The sequence below is a fragment of the Centroberyx affinis genome, unplaced genomic scaffold (genome assembly GCF_046629955.1).
Source record: "Centroberyx affinis isolate AG114_WGS23_722 - 3 ecotype Tasmania unplaced genomic scaffold, CSIRO-AGI_Caff_v1 ptg004360l_1, whole genome shotgun sequence".
NCBI classification, from domain to species: Eukaryota; Metazoa; Chordata; class Actinopteri; order Beryciformes; family Berycidae; genus Centroberyx; species Centroberyx affinis.
Window position 1 is genome coordinate 10,001 of NW_027282056.1, and position 18,337 is coordinate 28,337.

Consider the following 18,337-nt stretch of genomic DNA (forward strand, 5'->3'; position numbering starts at 1 on the left):
ACTTTACTCCATTAAAAAAAATCTGACAGTTTAGTGTTGGCTTTTTCGGCAAAGGTTCATGTATCATACAATACGACTGAAGATCTTTTCTAAATCATTAGGAACTAGTCTTTCATTCGGCACACATCCAACACACCAAGTAACAATTATTTCTACAACATGTCAACTTTTACAACTGACAGCTTCAGTTAGCAAGCTGAAGCTAGGATAACTTGTATACCTGACAGTTAGCTCAGTCGCTCTGCTTTTATGTTTTAGTCTTTAACGTGAAGCCGTCGCGTTTCGTTGCTATTAACAAGCTATATTTATTCAAGTAAAATTCATTAAAATGGCTATTAACATACAAAATGCAAAGCCAGACAAAGTAGTAAAGTAAAGTGTGTGAGTGATTCCCAACCTGTTTGGTTCGCCTTTTCAAACCATCCGGTCGGAAACAAAGCCCGGAACCTTTCTGTTCCAAGCAGCAAAACGCACCACAAAAACTGTTATGTTCATCTTTAGTCGACATCTTAATAGAATAGCAAAACAAAAATGAATATTTTTATTACAAAAATATTTAATTGTTTATTATTTGAACGTGAAAATGACCCTTCTATTGTCTTTGCAGTACGTTTACTTCTACTTTTTATTCATAAGCCAAAATTCAGATAACAAATGTCTGTTTCTGCTCGTTTCTACATGAACTGCGTCTCTTTTTTTAATCTTCTTGGAGCAATGTATAATGTTATTATCATGTGAGGTTGTTTTTTGTCTTCTTTATTGTTTTATGTCTTTCAATACTTTATTTTGTTCTACACTTTTCAATATAATTGAAGTTCCCTGTTAGTTCACAATGCTCTTGACATTTTATTGTGATTATTTGATTGCTCTATATTATTATTATTCGTATACTTTGAAAAATGTATATTTTATGCCTTGCTGAATCTTAATAAAAGAAAACTGTTTAGTGCTCACTGATTGTCTGGATTACTTTAGGGTTGATGATAATTTCATTTTATCCATATTACTACTGATTTGTGTTGTGTGAATTCATAGCTTCATAAATAAAAATGCAAAGATAGTCTTGCCCAAAGGTGATAAACTTGGCGTCATAACCAAGTGTTGATTAATTCTTTAACTGTTGAAATGAAATGATGAGTCTTTATGTGTATTAAAAGGTGAAAAAGTCAGGAATTATCACTAGTGAATAGGTAAGTTAGGACAGTTAGGGGAAGCTGGGGATTGGGAATTCAGCCTCTGTGACCCACCTGAAAGGGAAAAACTCATTTTGCCAATAAACTGAATTTCCCTGCATGTAAAGCTCATTGTTTCCCCTCTAGGCTGAATGAATCTCTCCTCTCCTCTTCTCCTCTCTGTTGTGTTTCCTCATTAAAGACGTTTCATAATGTCTGACCGGCCTCTTGTTTCTCAACAATGTGTGTGTGTGTGTGTGTGTGTGAACGTGTGTCCCCGCCAGCGCGCGTCCCACAGTCTGTACATGGTCACACTGTGGGGTGCTAATAAAGTTTTTATGACGTGCTTTAATCTGACCGTCTGACCAATCGGAGGGCCTCGCTCTGACCGCGGCCCTCCTCCAGGACTCGATCACAGATAATTAAAAAATGACAAAACAGACACACACACACACACACACACACACACACACACACGGTCAGGCGTGAGCAGCAGGTGAATGGGAACAGAGTGGGTGTGCTGTGGTGTTTGGTCTGCTGTAGTGACTCAGTGACACTGTAGTGTCTGTAGCAGCTGCTCTGTGGGAGTGTTAACAAGCTGAGAGGTGACACACTCTCTCCATCACCACCTCACTTCATATAAATATATATATCCATATCTCATAAATATGACTTAGCATATATATACAGTATGTCCATATATACAGTAGGGTTAGATGGATATATGGGGCCGATATTGATTCATTAAAAAGCATCATCCTGTCAGTGGTGTGATCAATGCTACACTGGTTGTCTATGGGAAGGCCTTCTTTCATTCTTTTATCATACTCCAGTATAGGAACAAATACATCTATACCTTTGATTTACAGCATTTCAGCATAGCAAGGACACTCTATGCCTATGTGACTTGTCAATCGCCTTCTTGGAACATATAAGGAACCTGTATGTATCTTAATGGGTCAAATTCACAGGAACGACACCTCGGTAAAATATATCATTAGACAACCGAGCCTTTCAGTACTTAAAGCCTGGGAAATAAGAAAAAAAAAGTTTGTAGCAGTTCTTTTCAGTGTATTGTTCATTTGAAACCTATCATTTCAAATATGTTATTTGAAAGAATATAGTAGTACTTTATAATGTGGTAATTTCTTCTTTTTTTTTTGCTCTTACATGTATCACCGGAAGATGTATGTTTTGTAAAATGGTGGTGTCCTGTAATCCCATGTGGGATGGGCCAGATGTTTGGCGTGACACAGAAATAAAAATGAACTAACTAACTAACTAACTAACTTACTAACTAACTAACTAACTAACTAACTAACTAACTAACTAACTAACTTACTTGCTCTAAACCATGGCCACAGACACAAGCAACAGCAAATGACATATTAAGAAAGATAGAGGAGAAGAAAGAAAGAATGAAAGAAAGAAAGAAAGAAAGAAAGAAAGAAAGAAAGAAAACCCTTGTTACATACAGATGATTTAGCAAAAGTCCACAGAGAAAAATAATGTTTTTTTAAAGGCGGGGACAGGAGTCACTTCCTTCATCTGGACGTTTCTTCCAGTAACTGGGAGTAAGAACTAAAATCAGCATCACCAGATTTTGTTTTCACCCTACAACTAACAGAGCGGTCCCAGATGACCTCAGAGGTCTGGGTGGCTCAGATCCTAAAAGCAGCTCAGAAATGTACATTCAATTACAGTACAGCCCTCCTTTTCTCCTCTCTTTGTCTTTCCCCCTCATCTTCCACACATCTGCCTGTAGGGATTTCATCCAGAAGCCTTTTGATCTCAAGCCGGCTTCTCCACACTCAGCGCCACACAGAATAATAACAATAGAAGTTAACAGGTGACAATGTGTCCCACATGTAGAAGATGTTTTATTATCCCAGGATGAAGCGAAACCATTGAAAATACACTGTAAACTACATGACATCAGTTTTTCCCAGTTCATAAAAAGGTTGACTTTTTGGAAATAAAACAGTTTTGCAGGACACTGTGTACCTACACTCCCTCTCTCTCTCTCTCTCTCTCTCTCGCTCTCTCTCTCACACACACACACCCACACACACATTCACACACACTCGACCACATAATTCCATAAATTGGTTGGCAGGGAATATGCGGTCAAAATGTCACCAGATAGGAGCCACAGACCTCAGAGGTGGAAAAAGCACAAATACTCAAGTAAAAGTATTATTACTTTAGTTTATTAGAGTACTTATTCAGAAAAGTACCCAATTAAAGAACAGTGCACTAAGAAAATTCTACTTTAATCAATAAATCATTGTCAAATTAACAGTTATACCTATTGTAATAATTAGATCTCATTGTACCTCGTAGTCTCCATCCTAAAGCTAAAATTAAACTTCCCAATGCAAAAGTAATAATGGTAATGATAAGATTTTGTCCCAGGGACTCATATGGGAAGATTTTATTGTTGATTTAGTATTAAATTGTATAAAACTGTCTGTAGATAGCAGTGAGAGTGACACCAATGATCAGAATAGTCCGTCTAATACATTCTGTCATTGTAATCATTTCTCATTTCTAATTTCCCACCTTGAGAAAGACTGAGCTAAATGTGTGAAATGTAAAATGTGTTGAAAACAAGTGGAAAGGCAGGCTGTGTTGTGATAATTAAAAATAATAAAAATCTACTCCAGTAAAGTAACCGGTGTAGTTAGTAATGAGTTACGTTCCATCTGTGTAGGAGCTCATTTACTGCCAGAGGAGGAAGTTTAAACACTTTGGAGGTTTTAATTTGTCTGTGGGTGCAGTGTGTGTGTGTGTGTGTGTGTGTGTGTGTGTGCGTGTGTGTGTGTGTGTGTGTGTGTGTGTGTGTGACGCTAATTAAAAGTGTCCTGTCCCAGTGCTTTTGCCTCCTTTATAAGACCAACAGACTGACAGAAAGAGCAGAAGAGGTAGAGGCATTTACTGAGAAGGTAACTATTCTCTCTCTCTCTCTCTCTCTCTCTCTCTCCCTCTCTGTATGATAGCTGTTATATGATCATTTGTGTTGCAGATCTCTTTCCCACTGAGTCTTGGATGAACATGATGAAGATGAAGATGATGATGAAGATAACGTCCTGGCTGCTGCTGCTTGGCCTTGCTGTGAGCTTCACTGCTGCTGCTGCACCAGGTATCTGCATGTTCCTCTATATAACTCATACACTATTCACATTATTATTTAAATATCGGTAATACTGTATTTGTGCTTTGTGATGCATTACAAGCAGATAATAATCATAATAATGGTAATAATCTTTATTTATATAGCACTTTTCAAAACAAAGTTACAAATTGCTTCACAATCAACAGAGAGAAAAGACTGACAAATATAATGCACTTATGATACCTTATAATTCCTTATAATGCAATTATGATACCTTATAATTCCTTATAATACACTTATGATACCTTATAATGGGATGCCTTATAATGCACCTATGATACCTTATAATTCCTTATAATGCAATTATGATGCTTTACAATGCCTTATAATGCACCTGTGATGCCTTATAATACACTTACAATGCCATACAATGCCTTATGATGCCCTATAATGCACCTACGGTTCTTTATAATGACTTATGAGCACCACTTTATCTGTGCCTCTAATGGGTTTATAATGTGTTTGTAATGTATCACAACGCACTATAAGTAAATTCCTCCCTACAGGCAGTTGTGTGGGTCGCTGTGGGGAGGTTTTCACCAGAGGCAGACAGTGCACCTGTGACTCAAACTGCATGCTTCATGATGAGTGCTGTGACGACTTTGAGGCTGTCTGCACCAACGGTAAGACAAAAAAAAAAAAAAAGATAAATAAGAATGAACTTGAATGTTTTCTGTGGGGGAATTGAGTCATTTCAGCAGCAAATAATTGAATACAGGCAAGAAAAATAGCATATCAATGAAAATAAAGGGAAGGTATTACACATAATGCAACTGACAATTACACTAGAAAACAAATAAAAAAATATGTATGATATGAGAATATATCAACAAATATGAAAGCAGCAAAATGAGCTTAATTTCTTAGATCACCAAAGACTAGGCCACCAATCATGATCATGTAAGAGTACCTGCTGGAAAAAGAAATAGAATAAGAGCTTTTTCACTTTTGTCTTTAATTCTAGAAAGTGTAGACAAGTTGAGAGCAACATTTTTTTTATTCCCCCCCCCTCTGTATTATGCTGGTTGTGTTTTGTGCGTCTGTCATTCCAGCTCAGTCCTGCAGGGGGCGCTGTGCCGAGTCGTTCAGGAGGGGTCGGCTGTGCGAGTGTGACCCAGACTGCTTCCGCTACAACACCTGCTGTCATGACTACCAGCTGCAATGTGGTAGGGGGCCAACATCTGTAACCATAGCAACAACACAAGAAATGTCCTACTGTAACTTAGCAACACACTCAGGGGTGTAGTGGAGCGTAAAGCCACCTACAGAAACCTATAGAATATCACATAATATAATAAGTTATTATTAAATGCTTCCTACCACAGTGTCTCTCTGTCCTCAGATGCCAGTGAAGTCCGTGCGTCAGCCTCGCCCCACAGGAGCTACCAGTCTATGAGGGCCACAGCTACAGGTTAGCAGCTTCACCAAGTAACTGACTGACTGACTGACTGACTGACTGACTGACTGACTGACTGACTGACTGACTGACTGACTGACTGACAAACTAGCAGCAGGACTAGAGGCAGAGCCATCTTTCTTATATTTCTGACTCACTTTTTCAGTTGAAGTTTACTTTACTTGCCATTGTAGTCCTGACATTGGAATTTGTATGGATGCTATCATATTCAAGGGCATTGTTGCTTATCTAAATTGCCTTTACATACATACAAGCTTTTCAACTAACTAACTTTCATTCCTCCCAGCCCCGTCCTCAGGCAAGCGGAAGTCAGAGAAAAGCAAGAAAAGGTCCAACAGTGACAGTGAGGAATGGCCCAAAGGTGAATCTAGTTCTAATGCTGAATAGTGCAAATGTTTTATTAGTTTTATTGTGACTAAGCATAGAGTCCAGAAATGTAGTTCTCAATGACAGAAACCTTTGTCCAAAAACTATTCAGTATATATTCAATCATAACAGGTAGGACTATCCTTACATACAGAAATGTATATTGTAGCATTCAATATGTTAAAAATATCAACATTCTCAATCAGTGCTTGGTTCATTTTACCATCACTCACTGTGGGTAGTGTTTTTTTTAATTTATTTTACCATGTTCAAATATTTCCTATGTCAACTCCAGGATACTGATATTAGAGAAAAAAATGCCCACAAGCCACTTTAAATTGAATTTACATAAAGGTACTTCACAGCCACCTAATATTTTAATCACTGACAACACAATGCTACAGTTTTACTACCTGGTGGACATGAAGTAATGTATTAAACCAGGTAAACCTGAAAACTATGACTGGGTCAATCAGTCAACATATACATTGCAAGGCCATGTTATAATGACATGCATTATGCTGTTATATTATAGTACATTTTATCCATGTGTTTCTGCCACACATTAACAAGGAGCGTCAACCTCGCACCTCCGCTACCCTTTGATTGACGGCTCCTCTGGCCCCGCCCCTCCACCTGCACCGACCAATCCGCATCGAAATGGTTTGGAGAATTCATTCCTCCTCTCTTTCTTTCTTTGGTCTCTCTTTCTCCCTCAAAAAATTTGCTTTTATCATTTATGTAAGTTAAAAAAAAATAGTTTTGGCCATTAATGGAAGCCAATTGTCTGGTTTCCTCTCTTCTTCTCCAGGTATGAGTAACTTCCCTTTCAGCCTCTTGCCGGCGTCGGGCCCCTCCTCTCCCAGCTGGGCTCCAGACTCCCCAGCGTCTGGCTCCTCTCTGCCCAGCCAGAGTGCTCCGCCTCTGGGCAGCAGCGGTCCTCTGAGTCCCTCTGGTCCTGGAGCTTCTGGTGGTAAACTCAACCTCCAGCTGGTGCTGTCACATGGAGGAACGGCTCCTTCAGGGCCAAGTCAAGGTGACTCAGACAAAGTTCAATTCAATTCATTTTTTAGTTAGAATTTAATATTTTGTGAGCTTGGAATTCTAAGGTTCTATGTGAATTTTAGGCCCCAGACCCAGCACCCTGCAGGATGTAGCCCAGGCCCTGGGGGTCCCTCTGGGGGAAGAAGGCTCTGTGGGACCAGGGACAGGTAGGACAAGCAGTACTATGTGTGTGTGTGTGTGTGTGTGTGTGTGTGTGTGTGTGTGTGTGTGTATCTTGACAGCCATGAGTTTCTAGATTTCAACAGTACAAAATCCTGTCATTATTTAGACTACACTTACATGCATAGATTTCTAACAATTTCCTATCCTTCCAAAACTTCCTATCACAAACTCTGGTGTGTGTGTGTGTGTGTGTGTGTGTGTGTGTGTGTGTGTGTGTGTGTGTGTGTGTGTGTGTTTCTAGGGCTGTTTGCTAACAGTGATCTGTGCAGTGATTCTCCCATCAGTGGACTGACAGCTCTCAGCAACGGGACCATACTGATATTTAAAGGTCAGTGTGAGTGTGTGTGTGTATAATCTGATAATCAAATAGATATTAAGTTAGCAATTATACCCTATATATTCTAAATTATATAAAAGCAGAAAAAATAAATGATGTTTTATTGCTCTGAGGTATGTTTGTGTGTGTGTGTTTACAAAGAGTTTATAATGTCAATATGACTTGTATATTGGCTCATCTGTGTCTGATGTGTTCATGTAGTGTGAGTGTGTGATGTTTCTATCTGTACATGCTGTATGTAGTTACTGTGTGTGTGTTCCAGGTGACTTGTTCTGGTCAGTTGACCCGGTCAGTCGATCAGTCGGTCCTCCACAAAGTATCACAGACACTCTGGGCGTCCCTTCTCCCATCGACACTGTCTTCACACGCTGCAACTGCCAGGGACACACCTACATCATCAAGGTACAGATACTACTAACAATACTACTACTACTACTACTACTACTACTACTAACACTACTACTACTACTACTACTACTACTACTACTAACACTACTACTACTACTTTTTCTACTACTACTACTGATACTACTACTACTACTACTACTACTACTAACACTACTACTACTACTACCACTTTTTCTACTACTACTACTTCTACCTTCATCACTCATAATCATAACTGCAAGTGAAAAGGGTTTTCTTCTAAATCCGAGCTTAGACCTCCATCATCACAGCATATAGTCATCCTGTTTGTCCTGAGCTGCCTGAAAAGACACCTTGATAGGATCATTAACCCCCCCCCCCCTCCCCCCCCTCCCCCCCCTCCAGGGAGACCAGTACTGGCGTCTAGACAGCAACATGATGGTGGAGCCTGGCTTCCCTCAGCCTCTGGCCTCTGGATTCTCTGGTCTGGCAGGAGACATCAGTGCTGCACTGCCACTACCAGCCACCAGGAGCAGACCTGAGATGGTTTACTTCTTTAAGAAGGGTGAGCAGACCTGAGATGGTTTACTTCTTTAAGAAGGGTGAGCAGACCTGAGATGGTTTACTTCTTTAAGAAGGGTGAGCAGACCTGAGATGGTTTACTTCTTTAAGAAGGGTGAGCAGACCTGAGATGGTTTACTTCTTTAAGAAGGGTGAGTAGACCTGAGTAGACCTGAGATGGCTTACTTCTTTAAGAAGGGTGAGTAGACCTGAGTAGACCTGAGATGGTTTACTTCTTTAGGAAAGGTGAGTAGCTTAAGTAGTAATGTAGTAATAAAGTGAAACTCTATTGAACCCTGTAGGGAAATGGTCTTTTCTCTTGGGAGGTCAGAGGTCAGGGTCTGGAGCTGGTAGGGATCCAGCAGGGTGGAGGGTTTGAACCTGAGTCCTCTGGTTGAAGGACAGTGATTCTATTGTTGGGCCTCCCAGTATGAATGTGTCTAACTGTATGAATGTGAAGCAGAGTGTTGATGGAAGAGAGCGTGATCAGTTGACTTTCCTGGATAGATGAAATGAACAGAAAGACTGATGAACTAAGCAGATAGACACACTGTTTCTTATTCAAGTCGTTGGTCTTTAAAGACATCAGTGACTCTTTGTCGTCCCTCCCTGTCCGTCCTCCAGGAGACACCATGCAGAAGTTCTCCTTCCCTCCAGGCAGCGCTCCCTCCTGCAGCAAGAAACCCAGGACGTCCTACGGCAGACGCTCGGCCCGCCAGGCTGGTTGGTGACTGATAAAACTAATCAACTGATGAGATTAGTTTGCTGTTTGTTAGTTATTTACAGCGCTGTTGTTGTTGTTGTCTCTCCTCCAGAAGTTCATCTCAGTGGAGAGATCAACATCAAAGTGTCTCTGAAGGGGCTTCCCTCCTCAGTCACCTCTGCTCTCTCCATGCCCAACGCTCAGAAGGGCGAGAAATACGAATACTATGTCTTCTCCGGACGTAAGAGCCTCACACAGTTTGATAAGAACTCATTAGAATACAGTAGAATAAGAACCTCACACAGCTGAATTAGAACTCATTAGAATACAGTAGAATAAGAACCTCACACAGCTGAATTAGAACTCATTAGAATACAGTAGAATAAGAACCTCACACAGTTTGATAAGAACTCATTAGAATACAGTAGAATAAGAACCTCACACAGTTGAATTAGAACTCATTAGAATACAGTAGAATAAGAACCTCACACAGTTTGATAAGAACTCATTAGAATACAGTAGAATAAGAACCTCACAGAGTTTAATAAGAACCTATTTTCTCTTACTTGCCACAGCAGGACTTTGAAGCCATCTCTAGTTCTTGTCTGGTATCTAACTGGCCTCTGTCTCTTCAGCTCTGTTCTTCAGCATCAAGGTCTCAGGTGATCTGCCGGCTCTGGTCAAACCTCACCCGTCTGCGGCCCTCACGGCCCCGCCCAGCCCTGGCTCCGCTGCCATGGCGACGGACCCGGCCCGGAACGCCGACCCCGCCTACCCGGCCAACTCCATCATGGGCTGGCTGCAGTGTCCCTAGACTCTAGACCCGCCTCCATACAGCTGGAAGAGTTAGAGAGGAATCTGCTTCAGCACCAGAAGATGGCTGCCAGAAATGTCAATAAGTGTTGTGGAAATGAGCATAATTTTAGAATTTGACAGCAGTATCTTTATATCAAATGTCTATTACTTTTCCCTGCTGGAAAAAGGTGAACTATTAGCAGTTACTTCATGGTGTACCAGTAAGCTTAGATAAAAACTCTAACTAATAATACCTTAACATATTTTGGAACAATCCACCCCTCCCATCATATAAAGAAGAATCCAAAATGTGTGAAGCTCAAGATTATACATAAAGCACTGAGTCACTTTCCATGCTTGTTCTGGTCCAACCTGTCCACTTCTGAACAGTTATGTCCCACCTAAACATCCTGTTTCAACTGGAAAGATGTCAAATTCATTGAAATGCCATTTCCTTGTGTGTCTTTAATGTTCAATGGCAGCCATCCTCAGTGTGCAGGTTCCTCACTCTGAATGGAAATGCTCTTTCTATCCATTCTGAGACAACGCTGCTTGTCATTATTCAACTTTATTAGTGGAACAAAATGTATCAACATGACAGCACAATGACACAGAGCAAAATTAACATACTACTAAAATTACAAAACTATAATTGCTATCATGAATATATGTGAAACACAATTACAAAACAGCTAAAAAGCTCCACAGATCTGAAACTGACTTGATTAAAAGTGTGTAAAACTGTAAATAGCTGTGTGGTGCCAAGCTATTGGATTTACCTCTGTACTGGACCTCAGTATGTTGCCATGAACATTTTTCTTCCACATCTGTTGATATTATAGCAAAAAATAAAAGACAATATACAAGCTGTCTGACTATTGAGGTACTTTTTTGTGCTTGCTGAGACAAAGTGAACAGATTACATACATGTCTGTTTTATTGCTTCACTGTTATACTGACTGGGTGCATAGGACTGATTGCAACCTGTTAGTATAAAAGAAACTGACCTACAGCATGGGTACAACCTATTGTCCATTTTGATTGGGACCCCATGGGACCCTCTGAAGAGCCCCGGACCCCACTTTGAACCGCGTGTAATAAATATCCCCTTATCACGTGACAGAGGCGCTGCAGTGCGGTTGTCATGGTGACGAGCACCTCATCCAACAGCGCTCGCGCTTGCAACTGCAGCAAGCAAGGCAACTTCAGAAATCGAGGAGATATTCGACGTTATTTTGCCCGCGGTGAGTACAAGGCGTTCATGGTGTATATGTGTTGAATCACAGTGTATAACACGGTGTGATTATGAAGAAGATGCTGCCGACACTGTTGTGACTGTGACATTAGTTAGCACGGTAACTGCCTGCCGCCACTAGTGTCAAACTAGCCAAAATAAAAAGATAACATTTCCTGTTACAGTCGTCAAATTAAAACTTTTATCTGCGAACAGGTGTCATCCACTTCTACTATGGTCGATATGATGCAGTTTGTTGTCACATTTAAATATATTCAAAATATATTCAAAATATTGGCTATTGGCAGGTTCAAGCCAAAATGTCAGCGTTGGTAGCCTGTTAAAAAATCATACTAGCTAGTTGAATCTTGCTTTCAGTGTTCAGTGTTTTTTTTATAATGTAATGTGCAGAAGTGAAAAAATATTGTGTTTAAGGAGACGTATGTGGTTCCACTGAGTGTTTTGATACAATTTTTGTCATTTTATTCTATAGAATGTTCTGTATGTGCAAATTTTAGGCTTTTATTTTGAAGGCAAAATCACATTACCTCCGGTTTCATTCTGACTACTCTGGCTAGCTTGACGCTACTGTGGCCGCCCAGCACGATAGCGCAGCATTTCCTAACGATAACACTACTATAGCGTTAACTGTTATATCGATTTTTAATCACATTCATAACTCATTTTCCACATGTACACAATAGTCAATGGTTTCTTCACGCACCACGATGTCATGACTTGAACACTAGCTCCGTCTCTAAATGCTTTAGCGTTATTTCAAAGAATTTGTGACACACACAGCCAGCACACATAGAAAGAGTGCTTGGCATTGCATTCAATTAGATGGACTAAGATAACTGCTGCTATGATACATTCTCCCACAGGCTGAACCTGCCCTAAATCGTCATGCAAGATAACGGGAATGGGAAGATGCACTTCCCACCTCCTGTCAGCAAGGACAGAGTCATCTGGGAATTCCCAAAGGTAGAATCTTGCCTATCATTCTCAGATATCCAATATGGTGACAATACAGACTGGTATAATTTAATCCAGGTCCAGGATAATTCCTAGTTCACTACAAGTTGTAATCTTTACATAGAATCAGAAACATCAGTGTTGCATTTTTACTGCAGTTTTCCTGGTTGAAATGGGTGGAGGGCGTGTAGAGAGTGTTAAAGTGATTGGAAACTTGTGACATCCACCTATCTCTCTCAGATGGCTAAATCAGTGTCAGATCACAGCACTCAGCCTAATTATGGGCTGTTGCGCTATACATTTGTTTAAATCAAAGAGAGCCTGTGTCAACATTAGCTGGCCCACATAGGTTATTAACATGTGAATGCAACTTTCCACTCTCTTTTAAAGTGAGGCCATGAAGTATCAAGAGAGCAAGTCTAGGATGGAAGTCTGAACTCCAAACATTTTGTGGAAATCCTGTTCCATGGGGAATATTTTGGACTAACTTATTTTCAGGCAGTTGGCTCATGTGAACCATCATGAGTTTCCAAAACCCATCTGTTCTATCTTCACTGCCTCTTGGTTCCTCTCCAGATATTAAATTAAGGCAAATCATCTGGATGAGAGTCGTAGGAAGTTCACCGCATGTTTAGGGACATTGGTTCTTAAAGTGGTCCTCTCAGAGGTTTTCAATGCCACTGGCTATGTTTACATGGCAGAGTAACCCTATTGGTCATACTTTGAATGATCCCAGTAGTAGTAGTAGTAGTAAGTAGAGCTGCAACGATTAATCGATTCATCGATTAATCGTTAAACTATTAAATTAATCACCAACTATTTTGATAATCGATTAATCGGTTTGAGTAATTTTTTAAGAAAAATAAGTCAAAATTCTCTGATTCCAGCTTCTTAAATGTGAATATTTTCTGGTTTCTTTCCTCCTCTATGACAGTAAACTGAATATCTTTGGGTTGTGGACAAAACAAGACATTTGAGGACGTCATCTTGGGCTTTGGGAAACACTGATCCACATTTTTCACCATTTTCTGACATTTTATAGACCAAACAACTAATCGATTAATCGAGAAAATAATCAACAGATTAATCGACAATGAAAATAATCGTTAGTTGCAGCCCTAGTAGTAAGTACTGCTTGCTTGGACGTCAAAATGTACCCATCATGCTGAAAGTCTGCACAAATAAAGTGAAAGCTGTAAGATGTTTCCATGCCACAGTAAGCCATTTGATATGAGAGTAAAACAGGCATCTTAACCAGGTTTCTCATAATCAATGAGTTTACCCGGGTTAATCTAACCCAGTTATGACGTTTACATGCATTGACCAAACCAGGTTACTTGATTAACCAGGTTAAGAAGGAATTCTCCATGCATGGAAACATAGCCTGTCAAAATAATAAGCAAGCTTCTCATGCCACTCATACTATAGTTACCTCAGTATGGTAAATGTTGAGTTTTTTTTAGTGATTACTATAACACTACATTGCATTCATGTTTTTTTAAGAAGTATCCAGTAGGCTTGGGCCGATATTCGATAATTATACATCATTGTATGCAGAATGAATGTGAGTAGTGTGTGCTCCTGTTCTTCCCAGTGCTACACACCTCAGGCTTGCCTACAGCTGAAGGAGGACTGGGCCGCTCAGGCTAAAGCCGCCTGCAAAGACAGAGCCGCCAGGCATCAGCCGTGAGTCTCTCCTGGTCTGGGCTAATATCTGGGTCAATGTACTGCATGTTTCGCTCCGACGGCACCGCTGACAAATGTTTTCTTTAAAGGTGGGACCGGCAGAAGATGTCCAAAGCAGTGGTGGTTGGAGACCTTAATGTGGGGAAGACCTGCCTCATTAATAGGTATGTTATCACTCAGTATCCACTAAGTGTTACTTTCAGTACACTTCACTTTTACAACTCGGATCAGAATATTAGAGTTTACACATACAAGGGATTTGTTAAATAACAAAATGTAAAAGGAGAAATTTAGGGAATACAGTAGGTATCTTTTGGAGTAGTATTTAAAGAAAGCAGTATGTAAGTATAAGTAGAATATAAAAAGTATTAGTGTATAAAAAATAAAAAAAAATAGAAATTTATTTTATTATATTTTTTAATATATATATTTTATTGCCAAAGGATTCTTTTAATCAATGTAAATAACACATTTCAACCAGATTCCCATTCACTTTGACATTTATAGTGATACTATATAGGTTTTTTGTGGAGTAGTATATACGGAAAATAGAATATAACCTATTAGTATATAAAACAAATGTAGGTTTTTCTGTGGAGTTTGCACTGGTTCTCTGTTGGAACCGACTGGTTGCACTGATAGGAAGTGACTGAAGTCAGTAGTAAAAAAAAGAATAAACAGAACTATATACAGATCTAGAGGATATTTAATATTGCACTGGGTTCTGAGTGTTTTGAACAACTCTTGATTTGCTTGTGGTGTTTTCAGGTTCTGTAAAGACCTATTCGACAGAGACTACAAGGCCACCATAGGGGTGGACTTTGAGATTGAGAGGTTTGAGATGTCCGGAGTTCCTTTCTCTCTTCAGATGTGAGTGGCTTGACTTTAAAACAGTGTCATCATGCAGAGGTTTAGACAACTTAGGGTTTTTTTTGTCATCCATATTGACTTACTCTTGTGCTGCAGCTGGGACACTGCAGGGCAGGAAAAGTTCAAATGCATCGCTTCAGCATACTACAGAGGAGCTCAGGGTAAGGCAGTTAAAGACATTTTTTTGTTTGGAAAATGATGCTGTACTCCTCATGCCATTTTTAATATTCTGATTTTAGGTGGAGTAAATTAGTGACACCGAAACTGAATGTCCTTGTTTGTCTTTTCCAGTGATTATCACAGTCTTCGACATGGCAGACATTAAATCCCTGGATCACACGCGGTAGGTCTGATAGAGTATAGAATTAAAATCTAAAGTCTCTTGAGAACGAGACTTTATAGCTGAAATGACTTGCAGAGGATGGGTTAGAAAGTGAGTTTTGAAATCCAGATTTTTTTTTTTTTTCACAGGCAGTGGTTAGAGGAGGCCATGAGAGAAAATGAGCCTGGGTCTTGTTTCATCTTCCTGGTTGGCACCAAGAGTGACCTGCTGGTAAGTGACTGGCTTCTGTTTGATCACTTGCAAAGTCACCAGGTTTTATATATTATAGTAGATTCTAGAATTTTCCTCATTGTCTTCTCTTTCAGCCCTCAGAAGAACGGCACAGGACGGAGAAAGACGCCATCAGGATGGCAACAGAGATGCAGGCAGAGTTTTGGGCTGTATCGTCCAAGTCGGGTAAGCTCACTCTCTTTTGGTGTTATAATTAGTGATGGGACGATATACTGAAATTCAATATATCGCGATACAAAAATGTGACGATACGTATCGTGAGGCAGAAAAATAAATCGCGATATTAGCTCTGTGTTATTCTGCTGTAGTAATCACAAATGAGACGCTTGACCATCACAATTTCATAAACTCTCCATCCACATTATATTATTTACACTTTCTATGATATTTTTTAAATTGTTGTTTACATTGTAGCAGCCAATGCCATCGCTAGAAAGATTTGTGTTTCAGAAATAAACAGAATTCTGCACAGTCATAGTTTGTTGTCACTGAACTTTTATTTATTACATTGTATCGTGGTTGTATCGAATCGTGAACCCAATATCGCGCATCAAATCATACACATTTTACTCTTTCTTAGGGGAGAATGTGCAGGAGTTTTTCTTCAGAGTGGCAGCTTTGGCCTTTGAGGACTCCATACTGAAGGACATGGAGGGAGGAGTCACACCCACCAGCATTGGACAAAGAAACACTATCAGTAAGGAATCGCTTTCATCTCATAACAAGCAGAGATTTTTGCCACGGTCGAGTGTTACGTGGAGTTCTCACATGACATACACTACCAGTCAAAGGTTTGGACATGCCACTTTTTTCTTTATTTTTAATATTTTCCACATTTTAGAATAATAGTAAAGACATCAAAACTGTGAAATAACACAAATGGAATTATGCAGTGACCAAAAAAGTGTTAAACAAATCGAAACTATCTTATATTTTAGATTATTTAAAGTAGCCGCCATTTGCCTTGATGGAAAGGCAAAGGCTTTGGAAAGAAATTCATACATAGGATCAACTTCACTATGTATATTTGTCTAAGAAACTAATTTCAAGCATTTAAGCAGAAGCCTTTAGATCAAAATGGCTTTAAGAGAATGAAAAACAGGTGGGTCCAAACTTTTGACTGGCAGTGTACATCATATCATTTTATTTTCTCTGTGAGGTATAAAAGCTGAAACCTATATATGCAGATGATGTGAAGCGTTACGGTGACGATCTTTGTGGGTGTTTGTGTCGTCAGGATCGCATTGGCCCAACCTGGAGGAGGCCCCAGCCAAAGACACCAAGAGAAACTGCTGCTGATGAAAAGAGGGGGGGGACAGGACTCATACTGTGAGCCTCAGCTGTGGAAAATAAACTGTCTGACCATCTCTAACTGGATTGTCACGTGCCTTAGGACGTGTCCCATCACGTTTGTTAACTCTCATAAAGAACTGCCATGCATTCTGGAGGTATGTATTAGGGTTCGACCAATATGGGCTCTTGAAAGCCCATATGATACCAATATTTTTGAATTGGAGCTGCCGATAGTTGATATTTTGTGAATTTGACCATTTTCATGCCAAAAAAAAGTTCAAAACATTACACGTATTCAGTGTTGGCCAATCGTTTTATTCTTGTCAAGGTGGAAAAGCCTATGAAATAACCCATATTGTTGCATACTTGTGTGGAATCCAATCAATATGTCTCATTAGAATCAGTTCAGGTTAAGGTCTTCCCATAGACAACCAGTGTAATATTGATAAATTCATTCTACAATAAATATCAGTCAAACTGCATCATATCCATCATATCAGAGGTGGACCACACTGACTGGACCCATTTTTATTAAAAATCAGCTCAATATATTGATGTAACCCTAGTGTGCGTGTTATAGATTCTAATGTTTCATTTATTACTTTCATGATATAGTATTTGTTTCTACAGTATTGTTTATTCTGTGGAATTTTGTCTCACCCATTCATATGGGTTGATTTTACTCTTGATAAAGGTGTGATAAAGGTTTATATGTAGGAATTTGAAACAGAGAAATGTTTGTCTCCGAGTAATAGAAGTTTAAAGTCTACATGCTACTCAAAGTATAAACTGGACACAAAAGTATAACGTAATTATGGTTATTTTTATGAATCAACATTATGATGTAATGGAGCTATAGCTGATGATAGCTGCTGTACATTAATGATATCAGTATTTTTGGTCAATAAAGCCTTTTATTGTTTAATAAAGTCATTTTTATCATGGGACTTCAAGCTGTCTGAACTATTCCATTCTGATAATACTCAAGGATTTCAGATATGGCTATGCAACACTGTATAACCTTTATAATTATTACATCCATCATGGATAAGGACTCCAATCATCTAGGTCCAATCATCTAGCCAAAGATGAAATAAAAATGAAGATAAATCATATCTTATTCTACCCTGTTGAAACCCTCTTTGTTAGCCTGGAACAACGTAGACAAGAAACCACCTTGCACATGCATACAATTGTTTGAATTAGAATATGAATGAATAGTAAGTTAGCAGGATAGCTAATACATATAGCAGCTGATACATGCAAGAACCTTCAAGAGTATTCATTACTGACATTAGCCATCACCATACCATGCACGCATGGAACAGGAGCACCTGCTAAACATAATTGAAACATAAGTGAATAAGTAATGCTCATAAACAATGATAGATATAATAAAATAATACATAAAATATGAAAACAATGCTAATAAATCTGCCTAAATGGGATTTAAACGAAGATGGAAGTAAGTAGGAGTGAAACCTCTTGCTCCGCAGAGATACTCTCTGATCTAGGATGGAACGGCTGGGAACCAATCAGCGAGAGCTTAGTCCACGTGGACGACATTTCCATGTTTTGGAGGAAGT

The 18,337-nt window shown here is 39.4% G+C and overlaps 3 protein-coding genes across 3 annotated transcripts in view; 2 read left to right on the plus strand and 1 right to left on the minus strand.

The window, feature by feature from the left end:
• The window catches only part of LOC139664736 (dual specificity protein phosphatase 12-like), a 3,891-nt gene extending 3,477 nt beyond the window's left edge, over window positions 1-414 (minus strand). Inside the window, exon 1 of the mRNA XM_071543674.1 lies at window positions 398-414. The gene's annotated coding sequence lies outside the window, so the exon portion shown is untranslated. The remainder of the gene's footprint in view (window positions 1-397) is intronic.
• Window positions 415-4,226: 3,812 nt separating this feature from the next.
• Window positions 4,227-10,138, plus strand: LOC139664731 (proteoglycan 4-like). The gene is made up of 13 exons (XM_071543667.1): window positions 4,227-4,314; window positions 4,854-4,970; window positions 5,400-5,513; window positions 5,690-5,758; window positions 6,063-6,125; window positions 6,942-7,166; window positions 7,258-7,341; window positions 7,599-7,685; window positions 7,957-8,096; window positions 8,466-8,625; window positions 9,246-9,344; window positions 9,437-9,565; window positions 9,960-10,138. The coding sequence occupies exons 1-13, from the start codon at window positions 4,227-4,229 to the stop codon at window positions 10,136-10,138; spliced, it is 1,554 nt and encodes a 517-aa protein (XP_071399768.1).
• A 1,198-nt stretch (window positions 10,139-11,336) lies between these two features.
• rab36 (RAB36, member RAS oncogene family) lies at window positions 11,337-16,757 on the plus strand. Its single transcript, XM_071543672.1, has 11 exons — window positions 11,337-11,363; window positions 12,238-12,337; window positions 13,923-14,014; window positions 14,104-14,178; window positions 14,783-14,884; window positions 14,981-15,045; window positions 15,176-15,227; window positions 15,356-15,437; window positions 15,533-15,623; window positions 16,039-16,155; window positions 16,696-16,757. Exons 2-11 carry the CDS (start codon window positions 12,260-12,262, stop codon window positions 16,755-16,757), a joined length of 816 nt encoding a protein of 271 aa, XP_071399773.1. The 5' UTR covers window positions 11,337-11,363; window positions 12,238-12,259.
• The last annotated feature ends 1,580 nt before the right edge of the window (window positions 16,758-18,337 follow it).

Bases quoted from the DNA above. Each gene is read 5' to 3' on its own strand.
- LOC139664731 (XM_071543667.1), top strand. From the start codon at position 4,227: ATGATGAAGATGAAGATGATGATGAAGATAACGTCCTGGCTGCTGCTG. The intron at 4,971-5,399 runs GTAAGACAAAAA...CTGTCATTCCAG, and splicing joins TGAGGCTGTCTGCACCAACG to CTCAGTCCTGCAGGGGGCGC. The intron at 5,514-5,689 runs GTAGGGGGCCAA...CTCTGTCCTCAG, and splicing joins TGACTACCAGCTGCAATGTG to ATGCCAGTGAAGTCCGTGCG.
- rab36 (XM_071543672.1), top strand. From the start codon at position 12,260: ATGCAAGATAACGGGAATGGGAAGATGCACTTCCCACCTCCTGTCAGC. The intron at 15,438-15,532 runs GTAAGTGACTGG...CTTCTCTTTCAG, and splicing joins GCACCAAGAGTGACCTGCTG to CCCTCAGAAGAACGGCACAG. The intron at 15,624-16,038 runs GTAAGCTCACTC...ACTCTTTCTTAG, and splicing joins GGCTGTATCGTCCAAGTCGG to GGGAGAATGTGCAGGAGTTT.